The sequence below is a fragment of the Haliotis rubra genome, unplaced genomic scaffold (assembly GCF_003918875.1).
Source record: "Haliotis rubra isolate DU_JTF1 unplaced genomic scaffold, ASM391887v1 Scf1688, whole genome shotgun sequence".
Taxonomy (NCBI): domain Eukaryota; kingdom Metazoa; phylum Mollusca; class Gastropoda; order Lepetellida; family Haliotidae; genus Haliotis; species Haliotis rubra.
This window is the reverse complement of record NW_025765656.1, coordinates 20,598-36,382: the sequence shown is the minus strand read 5'-3', so window position 1 is coordinate 36,382 and position 15,785 is coordinate 20,598. Positions and strand designations below refer to the sequence as shown.

General features: G+C 40.1%; 2 protein-coding genes and 1 long non-coding RNA gene across 4 annotated transcripts in view; 2 read left to right on the top strand and 1 right to left on the bottom strand.

Annotated features, from left to right (window-relative positions):
- LOC124272334 (copine-3-like) overlaps positions 1-7,889 on the bottom strand; it is a 25,154-nt gene extending 17,265 nt beyond the window's left edge. For both annotated transcript variants that reach the window (XM_046707508.1, XM_046707509.1), the window contains exons 1-7: positions 7,725-7,889; positions 5,714-5,889; positions 4,298-4,477; positions 3,102-3,176; positions 2,262-2,342; positions 1,992-2,075; positions 463-552 (exon numbers count right to left, since the gene is read on the bottom strand). In XM_046707508.1, coding sequence (XP_046563464.1) covers positions 463-552; positions 1,992-2,075; positions 2,262-2,342; positions 3,102-3,176; positions 4,298-4,477; positions 5,714-5,875 — 672 coding nt within the window. In that variant the 5' untranslated portion in view covers positions 5,876-5,889; positions 7,725-7,889. The remainder of the gene's footprint in view (positions 1-462; positions 553-1,991; positions 2,076-2,261; positions 2,343-3,101; positions 3,177-4,297; positions 4,478-5,713; positions 5,890-7,724) is intronic.
- Positions 2,633-15,785, top strand: LOC124272336. Its single transcript, XR_006897305.1, has 2 exons — positions 2,633-2,676; positions 14,971-15,785. It is a non-coding gene; the product is annotated as an uncharacterized LOC124272336 (long non-coding RNA).
- On the top strand, positions 8,191-12,987 carry LOC124272333 (kelch-like protein 26). Its single transcript, XM_046707507.1, has 2 exons — positions 8,191-8,277; positions 10,731-12,987. The coding sequence occupies exon 2, from the start codon at positions 10,760-10,762 to the stop codon at positions 12,593-12,595; it is 1,836 nt and encodes a 611-aa protein (XP_046563463.1). The 5' UTR covers positions 8,191-8,277; positions 10,731-10,759; the 3' UTR covers positions 12,596-12,987.

The window sequence follows — 15,785 nt, the reverse complement described above, 5'->3', positions numbered from 1 at the left end:
GCATTAATGGCTACAACAAGGACTGGTCAACTCGGAGTCAGTATAATGTGTCTGAGGGGGGTATTCATGCTTCACTGCGGCATGGTATCTCAGTGGGCTAGCACTATAAAACCAGCTTAAGTCTGGGCTAGTACAAGCAGCCGCACATACACGCATGCACGTCGCCATATGAGCGAAATATTCTCAAGCACGACGTAAAACCAAAGTTCACCTCACCTCAGAGAGTTACAACAGAAAGAATATGTACTAATACTTTGGCAAAAGCATTCAAAATTTTAAAAACACACACAAGTTTTAATTATGTAAAATTGGTTAAATACAAAATCAATGAAAATGAAGTGACAAATTACCCTGAAGATAGACCACCCTGGCTCTTTATCTTGCCATTTTAAAATATCATGCAGATCTAAGAATGAGTATCTTTCAGCTCTCATTTCTTAAAAAGACGGTTTTCATGGTTACCTTGAGCTCGCTGTCTCTGTCTCCGCCACACAGAGAGTGGACTGACACACTGAACTGACGCCAGTTTGGGTTGAGCGTGTTCTTCACTACCTGCAAGGATCAGCTGTGTAAATATCTGTCTCAAGGACATGGAAGTAATCAGCATACTTCTCAGAACTGATTTCAATGCTTTTCACATGATTCACATATAAACGCAAAAACTAGTTTGCATTCCGTATTATGTCCAAATAGCATATTTCTGAAAATGGAGTGCACATCGTTTGAAATCGATTCTTCTATATGAACATATCAACCATAATCCCTTCACAGGCAGAATAATAATCAGTAACACAATAACACCATGATAACAATACTAATAACATAATAACAATACTAATCACTGACATTGCAATAATGCATGACAACGTCATTCACATTTCAGCCAATCAGGAAACAGTAGACTGTTTTGCATAGCCTCATTCTGTTTTGGTTTATGGAGACAATCATTGCCAGAAAATCAGTTGCAATTTATTTATAAAAACTGCCTGGGGTAACCTAGTGGTTAAAGTGTCTGCTCGTCACACTAAAGACCCGGGTTCGATTCCCCACATAGCTACAATGTGTGAAGCATTTCTGGTGTCCCCCCGTGATATTGCTGGAATATTGCTAAAAGCGGTATAAACCACACTCACTCACTCACCATAAAAACTGCCAGGCATAAGAAAGTATACAAAAATGGATTTGAAACTGACACCCATATTCCGATAGATGTCATTTGTAAGTCACATCTTGTAAGATTCTGGCATGGTGGATGTAATGTCAGCTGTGATACCCATATTTAGTACATCACCAGTTGGTTGTCATTTTGTCTTGGTTTCATATCAAGTCGCCATCAAACATGGGCGTGCAACTCCTTTGCCCTACAGTTTATTATGTAGAGGGATCTAGATAAAACATGCATTTCTCTGACAATAATAGAAGAAAAATTATTTTCTGATTATCTGACAAAAACAGCATGTGCAATTCAACTCTCATATCATCCATCTCACTCACACCCCAAAGGAGGATACAGGAACACCGTGGCATTTTGTTTTTGTCTGAAGTAAATCGTGTGACAGTGTTTTCACAACAAACAACAGGTGTCAGCTTATGTTATATTTAAAGACCTAATTCACCGATTACTTTGTTACAACATAAACTACAACAAGATTATGAAAAACTGCCTTCCATGGCTAACACTCCACTCAGTAGGAAAAGTAAATCTGTGTCTTCAATCATGTACAAGAATTTATACATGCAGAATTTAACACTCCCTCCTCCCATTCCTATCATAATACAATATTTTTACCATTATTATTTTAAACAGATGAAAGCTATGAGCTTACAATTTTTTCAGATGATTTGAAACAACCAAATATCATGTCTACGAATATATTCATAAAAACACTTACATAATGCATGTCGGGCCAGTTATATCACCAGTCCATCATGTTCATATAATATTTCTCAAATACCGTAATTGGTCACGTAACAGACTCTCCAGTATTTACCTCGGTTCTGTGGACAACCTGCCAAGTGCCATCAGGAGCTTTCTTGAGAATCTCCAAATACGGATCTGATTTCCCAAATGTGTCCTAGACAAACAAATCCAATACTGTCAAAATCAACAAACAACACAATCTATTACAAAAAGTTAAAATCATGAAAACATATAAACACCATTCATAAACTAATCTGTTTATATTATAGAAATGTCAACTGTAAGTCTTTTGTCCAAGAAAACACAGGTTAGATATTCTTACTAAAGTTATGAAACTAACCTTGTTGTCAAGTTTGGCAGCTCTGAAATCAAAATTGACCGTTTCCTTGTCTGATCCAGCCTTTATTTCCTCCGACTTCACCTGGAAGTAACAATGCATCCTTGTAACCATGGCAACAGTTAGTTTGTCAATGATGATTAACTTGGCCAACAAACACCATTTCTAGAATTCCTTTAAACTCATTTCCCATGTGATAACATAATCTAGTGTTTTTTAGGAAAAAATCTCAAAAAGAGATTAAAGTGCCTTGCAATTCCAAGTACATGGTTAATTCAGAAACAGGTTAGTTAAAATATGTTCCAGGGGCGGTGGGGTAGCCTAGTGGTTAAAGCGTTGGCTCGTCACGCCGTCAAGACCCGGGTTCGATTCCCCACATGGGCACAATGTGTTAAGCCCATTTCTGGTGTCCCCAGCCGTGATATTGCTGGAATATTGCTAAAAGCGGCGTAAAACTAAACTCAGTCAGTCAGTAAAATATGTTCCCAGGAGCTTAAAGTACACTTAAGAATCACTCTTTCTTAAAAAAATATACCTTGTGGTGATGTTTTATAACTGTGAAACCAGTGACAAATGTATTTTCACAAGATAATAGGGGTTGACAAAACATTAAAGAGTGAGTGAGTGAGTGAGTGAGTGAGTGAGTGAGTGAGTGAGTGAGTGAGTGAGTGAGTGAGTGAGTGAGTGAGTGAGTGAGTGAGTGAGTGAGTGAGTGAGTGAGTGAGTGAGTGAGTGAGTGAGTGAGTGAGTGAGTCCAATAAGACTGTAAGACAGTTACTAACTATTCTCAGCAGCAGGTTTCCCAGGACAGTGTAGTTGAGCCAGGTCTAGACTGATACTTACAGTGATAGCGCTCTGGCCCATCTTGCCTCCCTTCTTGTCCAGCAGCGCCGTGATGTATGGGGTCTGGGACACAAGCTGAAACAACAGCAAGCTGAAGTTACTTGAACTTCAGCAACGTTCCAGCAACATCACAAAAAGGAAGATAAAGAACTTTTTTCTTATCAAACACAACTGATGCATCCATGTCGCAGATGGACGACCAAGGTTTGAGAATAGTGAGTCTATGTATTAGCAACTAGTCTCCCCACCGCTGTAAATACGAGAACCCTAATAGATAGTCACAGGTGGACTGAGAAGTTTAACGCACTTGTGAACTCAGACATGTACACAACTTTCCAGTCTTTTTTCTTCAAAACGGGGTTCTCCTAAATACTGACTGTAACATTACCATAGTAACTGTTGCCAGAAGTACCCCCTTTTGTATCATTTCTACTGAGATTAAAGAAGCAAATTATTCTTGATAGTTGGATCCTTGTGTATCGTTAGATCTCCATGGAGTTTTGTTTGTTTGTTTGTTTGTTGTTCAACTCCGCATGAAAAGCGACTATCTTGTCGTAAGAGGCGACTAACGGGATCGGGTGGTCAGTTTCGCTGACTTGGTTGACACATGTCATCGGTTCCCAATTGCGCAGATCGATGCTCATGCTGTTGATCACTGGATTGTCTGGTCCAGACTCGATTATTTACAGACCACCGCCATATAGCTGGAATATTGCTGAGTGTGGCGTAAAACTAAACTCACTCACTCACTCAACTCCGCAAGATGTTCAATTGGGTTTAAATCAGGACTAAGGGTGGCCACTGCACCGTTCTGCTCTGGCAGTGAGTGAGTGAGTTTAGTTTTACGCCGCACTCAGCAATATTCCAGCTATATGGTGGCAGTCTGTAGATAATCGAGTCTGGACCAGACAATCCACTGATTAACAGCATGAGCATCGATCTGCGCAATTGGGATATGATATCTATACTCTTGGTCACATATTATGACAAGCATGGGCTGTTGAAAACAAATTCTGATCCAGATCTTCACAAGTTTCTCCATGGAGACAAAATATATATAAGAAGGTGAATGACACGACTGGAATCAAGAACAGAAGCATTTCAAATGAAAAGATTTCATAATAGCAATCGTAACTGGTTATACAAATCTTTAATATTGTGAAAGTCTGAAGCATGTCATGGTGAGTAATCTTTACCTGGCCCAATGTACACTCAATCTGGCCCAAGAAGTCGTCATCCTCAAGGGTATGGGACTTGTTGTCCACGTCATACACTGCGACCTTCACCTTCTGCACCTGCTCGAAGTAGTAGTCGACCTTGACGGGCTGGACAAACACTGGGTCCAAGCTGTTCACCACATTCTCCGTTCTCCCAACCTGCAATAAATACCCTGAGTAAACACTTCAACACAGAAGATTTTTCAGCATTTATTATTTAGTAGTCCAGACAGTTATCATGGTCATTTTTTAACATAATACATCATATGTCTGATATGGACTTTTACAACCCATAAATACAGAAAATACTCTGTCCATATCAGGCAACATGTCTTGCCCACATTCTTTACATTGTTTAAAGGTTTAGTTAAATAGATAGAAAATTAAAATATTACGCAGTGTTAGGCAGACTCCCCAACACAAGTTAGCTCTAGCCCTCAGCCCAGAGGGTTGTACCGACTCTCCATGGCCATCCAAGCTAGATGTAAGACATTATTCTTCAGTTCCTGAATAAATTGCAATTAGCTTCTTGTGGCTTCAGACTGGCAAATTCCCCACAACAATGAGTACGCCATTCAGATGAAGTTTCACCATTTGAAAAGCTGTTACTACACCATAGTATCATGATACTATAGTCTTAATTATTGATTGGACATGTGTAGATATGGTTTATCCACCAGTCCACCAGTAAAAGTATGGGCTCTCCAGTTCCTGAATCGTTCACTATATCATTGTGCATGAAAAGTTGAAGACTTATGGAAATCTAGGCAGACTAGTTGTTGTCTTCAAAATCGATTTATTTACATAATCCTCATGAGCTCAAAACTAGTTGGAGGGTTAGAATTGATCTTCAGTAACCCATGCTTGTCATAAGAGGCGACTAACGGGATTGGGTGGTCAGGCTCGCTGACTTGGTTCCCAATTGTGCAGATCGATGCTAATGCTGTTGATTGATCACTGGATTGTCTGGTCCAGACTCGATCATTTACAGACTGCCGATCATTTACAGACTGCCGCCTGTAGAGCTGGAATATTGCTGAGTGCGGCGTAAAACTAAACTCACTCACTCACTAGTTGGATATTACCAATGGTGATATCCTAGTATGATCATATCTATGATGTCACTGACACTAGACCAGAAATAGCCTGTTGAGGACAATTATCCTGATTATTCCTGTGCTATTACTGATCTACTTCTGGCAGGAGTCTGGTTGGCAGAACATGTTCTTCAAACCTATATCTACTGGATCTGGTGATCCGCTCAGTGGTTTAGGTTCCATTATCTACAGACTGCCATGTCACACATGGAATTTGCACAATCCAGCAGTAAACAAAAGAAAACGAGAATGAATGAATGAATGAATGAATGAATGAAAACAGACAGAGAAATGTTACCTCCTTCCACTGGCTGCCGGCCTGCATGAACAACACGGCACAGGGGTCTGACTTGGACATGACATCTTTATTCTTCAGGTTCTTACATTCAATTCTCAGCTCCACCTTGGTCACACACTGGGACGCGGTGCTTCCACCTACTGGAGGATAGAGTCCAGCCATTGTTATACCCTTTTCTGAAAGTCAAGTAGATGGGTTAGTCATTTGGGCATAATTCTTTAAAAAAAAGGATATCAGTTTAATCATGACATCAGCAAAATGTACAAGTAAAATCTGACATGACACAGGTGATAGTGTCCATCATTTCAGTGAAGCCCACAAGCACAAGTACAGCACAGAAAAGCCAAAAATCTTAACTAGAGAAGCAAATGTGCATAGTCCAATATGTCAATGAAGTACAAGACAATTAACACTCTTCTTTCAAGACTTACAAAAAAGAAGAAAGAATGTCCCCAGTCATTAGATCAATCTGGGTCACTGAACACACTCATGGACTGACAGCTAGTTAATGATGACTTGGAACTCTTCAAGTTCAATACTGTTCTCAACTGAATCGACCGCCTCCGTGGTGTAGTGGTTAGAGCATCCGCCCGGAGAGCGGAAGGTCGCGGGTTCGATCCCCGATCGCGTCATACCAAAAGACGTTAAAATATGGTACTTGTTGGTCCCTGCCTGGCGCCCGGCATTAATGGGTACAACAAGGACTGGTCGGCTCGGAGTCAGTATAATGTGTCTGAGTGGGGTATTCATGCTTCACTGCGGCATGGTATCTCAGTGGGCTAGCACTATAAAACCAGCTTAAGTCTGGGCTAGTACAAGCAGCCGCACACACATACACACACATGCACGTCGTCATGTGAGCAAAATATTCTCAAGCACGATGCTAAACCCAATTTCACCTCACCTCTCAACTGAATCCGGAACCATGTGATGTGAACATGCTCGTATAACAATTGGCCTTGACTATGTTGATGAAACTATGGCCTATCCACAAAACAGAACTGATGAACAATTATGATTATTTTATGTATTGCTGGTAGATGTATATCAGAGTATGCATTACATCATAGTCTGTAGTACCCTTGCCATATTATGGCAGTCTCTGACTGACGTGGACCTGGTTAGGCTCTCACAACAAAAGTGAGGAAATCTGATTAGGTCTAACTTAAAGTAGCCTCATGTTTCTCTCTTTTACATTACCTCGAATTACATAAAACATATGTGATGCAAGATGAAACGATTACCCAACCACCATTATAGCATGTACATTACGCAATTTAAGTTAGTAAACGCTGTTTTACTCACAACCTGCAATACACAATCCAGCTGTGTTATAATGACTGTAAATGATCATGTTTTGATAGTATGTGCAACAATAACTGTGCTTGAACTCTGCTGTCACCCACCTTCAGGAAGCAGGAACATATAATAGTAAAGACAATAGTATTGAGACTAACAAGAAACCTATAAAGTCATACATATCATAACCTGGGGTCTTGTGCTGATGCAACCCAGATTTAGTTCAGGATAATTATATCGTCATCTTATCTAAATTCATTACAACAAGATAGGTTTAAGCTATTGAATTCATTCATGATGCGTGTCACATATTGCACTCACTGTGTCTCAGTCTTTCATTTTTATGGGAAATCTGAACGTGATATGTACAAATCAGACGTCTCGTATTGCACCCAGTCGGCAGACTGCATTTAGTATACTACCATCAGAGAACTTTTCAAGTGAATAACGCTCACAGAGTGGTCGCTGGCAAACCATAGACCTAATTGTCAAAAGTGAAAACTGGCGAGTCCTTTACTCCCCTGATGCTACTCGATCTCTTTAACATAGTTATACAACAGTACATTCACTGTTTAACATACAAATCAATAATTCATTCAAATAGAGCTTCCAACACCCACCAAAGTAGAGCATGTTGTAATTTCAAAACAATTAAGCTAACAGCAGTTTTTATTCGAACACAATAACTGTGTGATGAACCCAAAATATTCACCTCCGAATTCTTGTAACGTAGAGCGGCGATGGGTCGACACCGGTACAGGAAACTTTGGGAAAACAAGGAAATAGCGTTATCAAGTGAATTTCCTGATGTTGCAATAGCGCTGTCGCAGAGGCGTCGGCATTTCGACTGGGTTCCTGATTCACATGACTGGGCTTCTGTCTGCAAAGAAGCCTATTTGATTTCGCGCATCGATGCGGAAACCAGTTCTTGCTAAATTATTTGTACAAGCTTCATATGTCGCTTTTACACGGCTTTCGAAGAGCAAATAGGGGGCAAATATCAATGTAAGGAGCATAAACAAGACGGCGAGAGGTTGTCGTAAATTGTTTTGTTGTTCGTGGTAATATCGCCAGTATCAACCTAACCACTACCTATTGCACGAGAATTACTTCATGTTTTGTCTACATAGTGGTTAATTACAACAGGTATCTAGTTCACCTTTTGCAGATATGTTTACAACACTTGGAATTGAACTGCGTTACCACTTCCGGTTAGACGAAAAGCGATGAATGTGGCGAATGTGTCTTAAGTTGTTTGTAAATGTGTGAGTAATTTCAGATTTTGAGTCAAGGTAATGTACTTGTCATTATACATTATTTTCTGCAATTTAACTTCTATGGATCTTATGTTGACGACAAATATGTTCATTAACAGTGAAATATTCACGTAACGCAGCTCTCGAAAATCGTTGCCTGGGGTTCGCGGCGGTGGTAATTCAGCTGACATTAGTTTGGGTAATGTGTTATTTGACATCACACTCGGCAGTATTCCTGCTATATATGGTGTGTACGTTATGGAGTATTGGCCAGTCGGTTCAGTAAGGTATACTTAACACCATGAGCATCGATCAAATGAAAACCAAATAAGCAAGCATGACCGCACGGTCATGTTAGTGTAATAGGGCTCTCTGCCCAGTGACAGTTGAAGTTGGCTATTATAGGGTTAGGACCTTGCGTTGTGTACTTTATGTGGTGATGATAAAGTAGCAAACTTCAAGTAGGCTCTATGAATCAGGCCTCATTGCTAGCAAAAACATAAGAAATAGACAAGGGAAACTCAATAATTTATTTACAAAAACCTAATCTATACCTAACAATCTAACCTAACCCCAAACCCTAACAAGACATGGCTCTGATTTCAGAGCCTGTGTTCAAAACAAATAAATATTATTAATTTCCTATGTAACCAAAATGCCTATCTACTTGGTCTGGATTATGGCTGTAGGTGAATTCGTAACCAAAACCGGTTCGTAGACATGGAAATCCGGTGGATTCGTAGACGGATTGAGCGGTGAATTCGTAGATGTTATTAAAATGGGAAAAGTTCACCCTCAATGATGAAGAAAATCGTCGAAAAGTGTTTGCATTTTGTGAAATAAATAAAATATATCAGGTAAGTATGATCGGCGGTGAAAATATCCTTAAATAATAAAATAACAAAATATGCTTAACAGTGGTCCATGTCCGACAAATTCCGACAAATTATAGGCCGATAATATATTAAATTCAGTTGTGTAAAATTAAAAGATATCCATTAGGTAAGTATCGTCATTCAACATTTAACTACGCAGACCAGCAGAGAAGTAGCAGTTTTATTAATTTCATTATTCATTATTATTTCATTTCAGTTAGATAATTAATCATATTAATATAATTCAATGTAAATTTTAAATTTGATATTTCATCATTTTAGTTCTATCGCTGACCCGGACCCCCAACCCCTGCCCGACGACCATCAGCTTCACAAACAAAGCATACGGGAAAATATTCATTCACATTTTCTTGAGTCTTTAGCTGCCCTTAGTTTCATATCACTGAAAACAAAGCATAACAACTTCGTTATAAACATTCTAAGTAAAAATCAAACTTAATATATACTATTATTCAATTATTTATACACGTCTACGAAATCACTGTCTACGAACCGGTCTGGGTTACGAATTCACCGCGTCTACGAACTGGTTCTGTCTACGAAATCACCGTCTCCCTGGATTACCAGGACTCAAGCAACTGAAATAAATGTCCTCACACCTGGTGAACCAGTGGACTAAAGACAAGGAGTCCTGTGAAGCTACTATCTTTATTAGGCTAGAGGCAGGCAGTGCATGTGCTGCACATGCCAGGCAGACCGCACCAACCTGCTGGGTGTGTTGTGGCTATGCATATCAGCACAGCCGAGGACACACTAATAACCCATGTTATATTAACTCAACCGCAAATACAACTGAAACTTTACCCCAAATATCCTAAACTACCTCATTAGTTATATCTTACGGGGTGGTGATGACACTGAGTGAAACTAGGCACAGGGGTAAGAGTTCCTTCTGTACAGGGGCTAGTCATGCAACTAACAAGTATCAAGGTATAAATATTATATTGTCACTGACGGGGTCTTCGCTCTAGACAAAGGAAAAGGATGTGTAATGTCAACACATCAAGTTCATTCCAGGACAAATTATGTTATCTAACTTCTAAATCCTACACATAAGCCAATAGATTTTGGTTACAGTGTAAAAAGTAAGATCTAGGTTACAAAACTTGAATCCGTACTTTGGAAGCAAGGGTCTGTGAAAGCTTTAAAGATCATGATTTTTATTGCGAGTCAAAATCCCTCCTGAGAATTCTTAACACCAACTTGCCAGATTTCTTGTTGATTGCATCGTGTACACAAACAACAAGCACCAAAAGTGCTGAATCAATGACACCTCTGACTTTTCTTTCCGAGACACTTACACTTAACTGCCAAAGTGTTTACTTACATTTAGTCATTGTCAACAGGCTTGTGTCATGTCCGTTCACCGTTGACGACTTTGGCCTGAACTGAAAAGAGCCTGTGATCATATATTTACATTAACATTTTAGTGTGTTCAGCAGTATTTTTGTTGGTATAATGTCTTGTACTTAACTTTCACTTATTATGCCAATAGATCATTTTAAAAGCTCATTCCAGAATGTTTTGTCGACAAATACCCTAATCTGTTATATGTATCTTTTACAGATCATCTCAGATGACAATATTGAAGGGCAATGTCCGGTAAGCGCCACAGAATGCCGTACGTTGCCAAGGTAACGCCACCCAAACTGATGGTGAGTACTTGCCATGCTATGCTGCAGAAGACAGATCAAGCTTCCAATTCCAGCACCAGCAGTGCTGATGGAGTCCTGCCGACATACACAGCGCTGTCCTCCAAGAACCACTGTTGTAAACTGCTACTGGGCCTGCAGGATCTACGAAACAATGAAACTCTATGTGATTACTCCATCCTGGCTGAAGGGGAGGTAATCCGGGTCCACAAGGCTGTGATGGCAGCATGCAGTGATTATTTCCGTGTCATGCTGTGCGGGGACATGAAAGAAAGCAGAGAAGGGAGTGTGGATTTGAAGGGCGTCACGGCAAATGGATTGCGAGTGGTCGTTGAGTTTGCGTACACTGGTCAGCTGGGACTGACGACGGAGAATGTAGAGGATGTTTTGTCAGCAGCGACACACCTCCAGGTTAGTGATGCTGTAGAGCTATGCAGCAAGTACCTGGAGACGGTCATCACTGTGGAGAACTGTGTCGACATTCTAAACCTGTCCGAACTGTACTCCCTCTCCTCTATGCGTGTAAAAGCCCAGCAGTATATGCTGGAAAACTTTGAAATTGTAGCAGAGTCAGAACAATATTTCAAACTGGCTCACCTTCAACTGGCAGCCATGTTGGCAGAGAACTCCCTCCGAGTAGTCTCAGAATATTGTCTGTTTGAGTTGGTGCTGATGTGGATTAAGTACAAGCCGGAGGAGAGGGAGAAGTATGTGGCAGACTTGATGCAGAATCTCAGACTACCATTGCTTTCAGGAGAGGAGTTGGTGGAAAAAGTGAGTCGAGTGGAGCTGATGAAAAAGAATCCTGAATGCAACGAGTTACTAACTCAGGCCAAGGACTACCATATTGTTGTCAGCAAACAGCCATTGCTTCAGTCTAGTCGCACACAAGTCAGATCAGAGAGGAAGAGTCTGGTTATGTGCCATGCCCAGAATCTGGAAAGTTACAATTTCAAGACTAAACGACAAGGATTTCTTCGAGATGCTACCATACCTCTATATAACCCATGTGTAGTTGTAGTGGACAATTTCATGTATGCTTGTGGCGGGAAATATGACAGTACCGAGAACAACGAGATTGCCACTGCCAGATGTTTCAGATATGATCCTCGTTTTGACTTCTGGTATGAGCTCTCCTCCATGAACGAAGCCAGGAAAGACTTTGTTGTGGTAGCATACAATGGCCACCTATATGCTATTGCTGGGCAGGATGAGAACATGGTGATGTGCACAGTGGAGTGTTTCTCTATAGCAAACAATGACTGGGAGATGAGAGCTCTGCTAAGTCACTCAGTGTATGGTCATGCAGGGACTCTGTGTCAAGACAAACTCTACATCTCAGGGGGACAGCGTTTCTCTGGCTGTTGTAACAATCTAGCCTGCTACACACCTGCCAGCGACTCCTGGGAGGAGCGAGCGCCGATGATACACAGCCGCTGCAACCATGTGATGGTGGAGGTGAAGGACAAGCTGTACGTGATTGGGGGCAACATTGAAGACAGCTACGGATTCCCTGTTCCAATCATTGCCATCGAAAAGTACTGTCCAGTGGCCAATCAGTGGTCACTGTGTGAGAGGACAGTCAACATACGAGAGGCTGGGGCTAGCGTCCTCGACAACAAAGTGTACATAGTTGGTGGGATCAATGGTGAACATTATTATTCAGATCTACTACAGCTGTACGATCCCATCCTAGATGAGATTACGTTGGTAGAGAAATTCCCAACAAGGATCTTTGGAAAAGCCTGCTCCATTCTTACCCTGCCTCAGTACATATAACAAAAGCAAACAACAAAGTCATGCTTGATGTCCATATTCATCTTAACTACACCGGGCCGGTGGGGTAGCCTTGTGGTTAAAGCGTTCGCTCGTCACGCCAAAGACCAGGATTCGATTCCCCACATGGGCACAATGTGTGAAGCCCATTTGTGGTGTCCCCTTCCGTGATATTGCTGGAATATTGCAAAAAGCGGCGTAAAACCAAACTCACTCACTCTTAACCACACTACATGAAGCATCATAGAATCTCTGTCCTCTCCTCCGCCTACAGATCTAGTAATGGGAGGTGAGGCTGTGTGATCTGATCATAGTGTTTTGGTCTTTGGAACCAGTACTTGAACAACCGAAATGATAAAATCGCTTCATCTAATTCTAATATCCTCTCAGTTATGCCCAGTACAGGTCAGGCTGGTGTACTACTAGGATACTTAAAACTGGTGGATCAACATGGTCAGTATTTTAACACTGTATCTTGACAGCTGTGTACAATCCAACTCATGGGAATGATTGTTTGCAAGACATTGTGCATGAGAGCACTATGGTAATAACTAATATATGACAATGCCACAACATTTTGAATAACGTAATACATGATGCATCATGGGAAATGAAGTGCATGATCAGCCTTTTCTGTAATGTTGCAGCTCTGTCAAGTCTACTTCAGGTTTGTGTATACATGTGCAAGTGAATTTAGGGCAATACTGGTGTCTGTTTTCATGGTTAAGCTCTTGAACATGTTGAACAGTTCTCTGGGATCACTGGACATACTCGTTGGTACTGTTATCAAGATGATTGGTTCTCCGTGTTCTCACCTTTCCTGTGATACTGTAGTATAAACATAATTTATGATGTGATACTGTCACCCAGTAGTTTATACACTGTTATGTGTATGTACTGTCGTATAATCATGATAAGGCCAGACTTATTTTATTTCTTGTTTACGGATCCACCAGTCGTATTTTTTCAAGAATAAGAAAAAAAATAGAAATTAATTTTCCCCACTCAAAAAATAAATTTTAATATTTTTATTGGCAAAAAATGTAAATGTGCAAGAAAATGTTTTTAGATTGTTTTTGACCCCATTTACTCTTCATAAATTGCCCAAAGTAAAAAACTTTTAGTATTTAAAAAGAATATTACTTTGGTGGTTTATATTTTCCTCCTGCCTTACGGTTTTCTGAGGTCAAAAATCCGTAAAACAAGAAATAAAATTGGTCTGGCCTAATTACTATTGATGATGTGTGCATTATATTCTCATATTGACTGTGTTTATCCAGGTGACCATTGTTAACATGAATTTCATGAAAATATCATTAGAAACTGTTCTGCTGGAGCTTATTGAGTTGTCATGGAAACCGCTTGTTGTCAACAGGGAGCAGTGTAAGAAGGGATTCTCAAGTTGGATTAATTTGTTTGTGGAGACGAAACACTGATGCATTGTACATTAAGTGCATAAGCTGTAATAAACCTGAAAATTTGACGATCTATCAAAAAACTAGCGGTAGCTAGTTGACTTTACTAGTTTAAGAAAGCAGATATCTGGACTGATTCCTTCGCCTACCTGATGGTGTCCTTTGCATAAAATTATAATCTTTCTTGTTTTTATGAATTGGTAACAAACTTTGGTCAGTGGACAAAATAATATTGGGCTCTTCAGTTACTTTTGTTAGAATGTGAATTCAGTAGGATGAGATTTTCCATATACATGATTTTTTATTCATAAATGAAATTCTTAAAAACTAAAGCTCATTTAATGAAGATAGCGACATTAAGTAGAGTCCCAATTATACAAATTTGCATTCAGGCCACGATTTGTATCTGACTTCAAATGACTAAATCATACCTTGGTGAAGAGGTTGTAACACGGACATGGTGTTTGCAGGCAAATACTTGAGCGTAACATTGCTGAGTGACACTCTGTGGGCGTGGCTTTGAGTGTTATCCATAAACAACAAGATCTTCCGTCTAATAACTCACTAAGTACATGTTCAAATATACCCATTCTGAACTAAGATCAAATTATCTTGGTGACTCCTCGCCATGCGCCGGATTAGACAGCCCTGATTACTGTATAAACACTTTTTCGGGAGGCTCATTTTATGCTGAGATCTGGAATTGACAGCTGCCGGATTGTAGAGCTTATAAATGATGATAAATGTACTAGCCACGGATGGGACTGAGATTTTACGCTGGTGTTGACAACTTGCCAGATTGGACAGCTGCCAGTTTTGACAGCTTCCTCTGTATATTGATTAAGATGTTAAAGAATACCCATTTTTTTCTCATTGGGCAGTGGCGTAACTCAGTGGTTAAGGTGTTCGCTATGTACACCGAAGACCCTGGTTCATATCCCCACATGGGTACAGTGTGTGAAGCCGTGATATTGCTGGAATATTGCTAAAAGCGGCATAAAACCCAACTCATTCACTCTGATTACTATAATTTATCTGCCATGCAATGTAACCGTAGTGATATGAAAGAATCTGGTGTTTTTTACATATTTTGAATAGTATATCAATGAAGGCAGTTGACGTAGATTTTAACTTCCTTTACTGTGATATTTTGCTCCACATGTTAGTGCCTATATCCTTGGGGGATACTTATACTGTAGTCCTGTTCGAGAAATGTCAAGAAACATGTTTTTCTCTGAAAGGAGCGAAATAGTTCTTTATTCAGTTATGCAGTGTCTATTCACTCAACACATTACCTCCAGGATGTGCAGTAAATACATTTTTTTATACCCTAAGACGTAAGACAAATTATTCAGCAACAGCTTCACAGAAACCCATATTCAAGTGGTCACCACCTATATGATGTGGTCAGCTTTGTAATCCAGTCTGTCCTGTTGTGAGCAAGATATTGTGGTAGAGATAGCAATGGTGGAGGCTCCCTTACCTCTTGTAAATGATTGGTTGAACCTGTTTGTCTCCAGGAGGGCAAAACTCTTGATGTCCACACGAATCTGTTCACTCTTGTTTTGAATATGTTGGTTTGTGCTTTGTCGTTTTGTGAATTGATCTGAAAAACAGTTTGTTGGGATGGTTTTTTCGTTTGTTACTTTGTCATTTTCATTTTTTCATGCGTAAATATGTAGAATGATCACTTGTGATGTGTTGAGAATACATGTATGAACTGTTTCCAGAATTGTCTGTAAATAGTGTAATAAACTGTTGCTAATTTATCCTGTTCA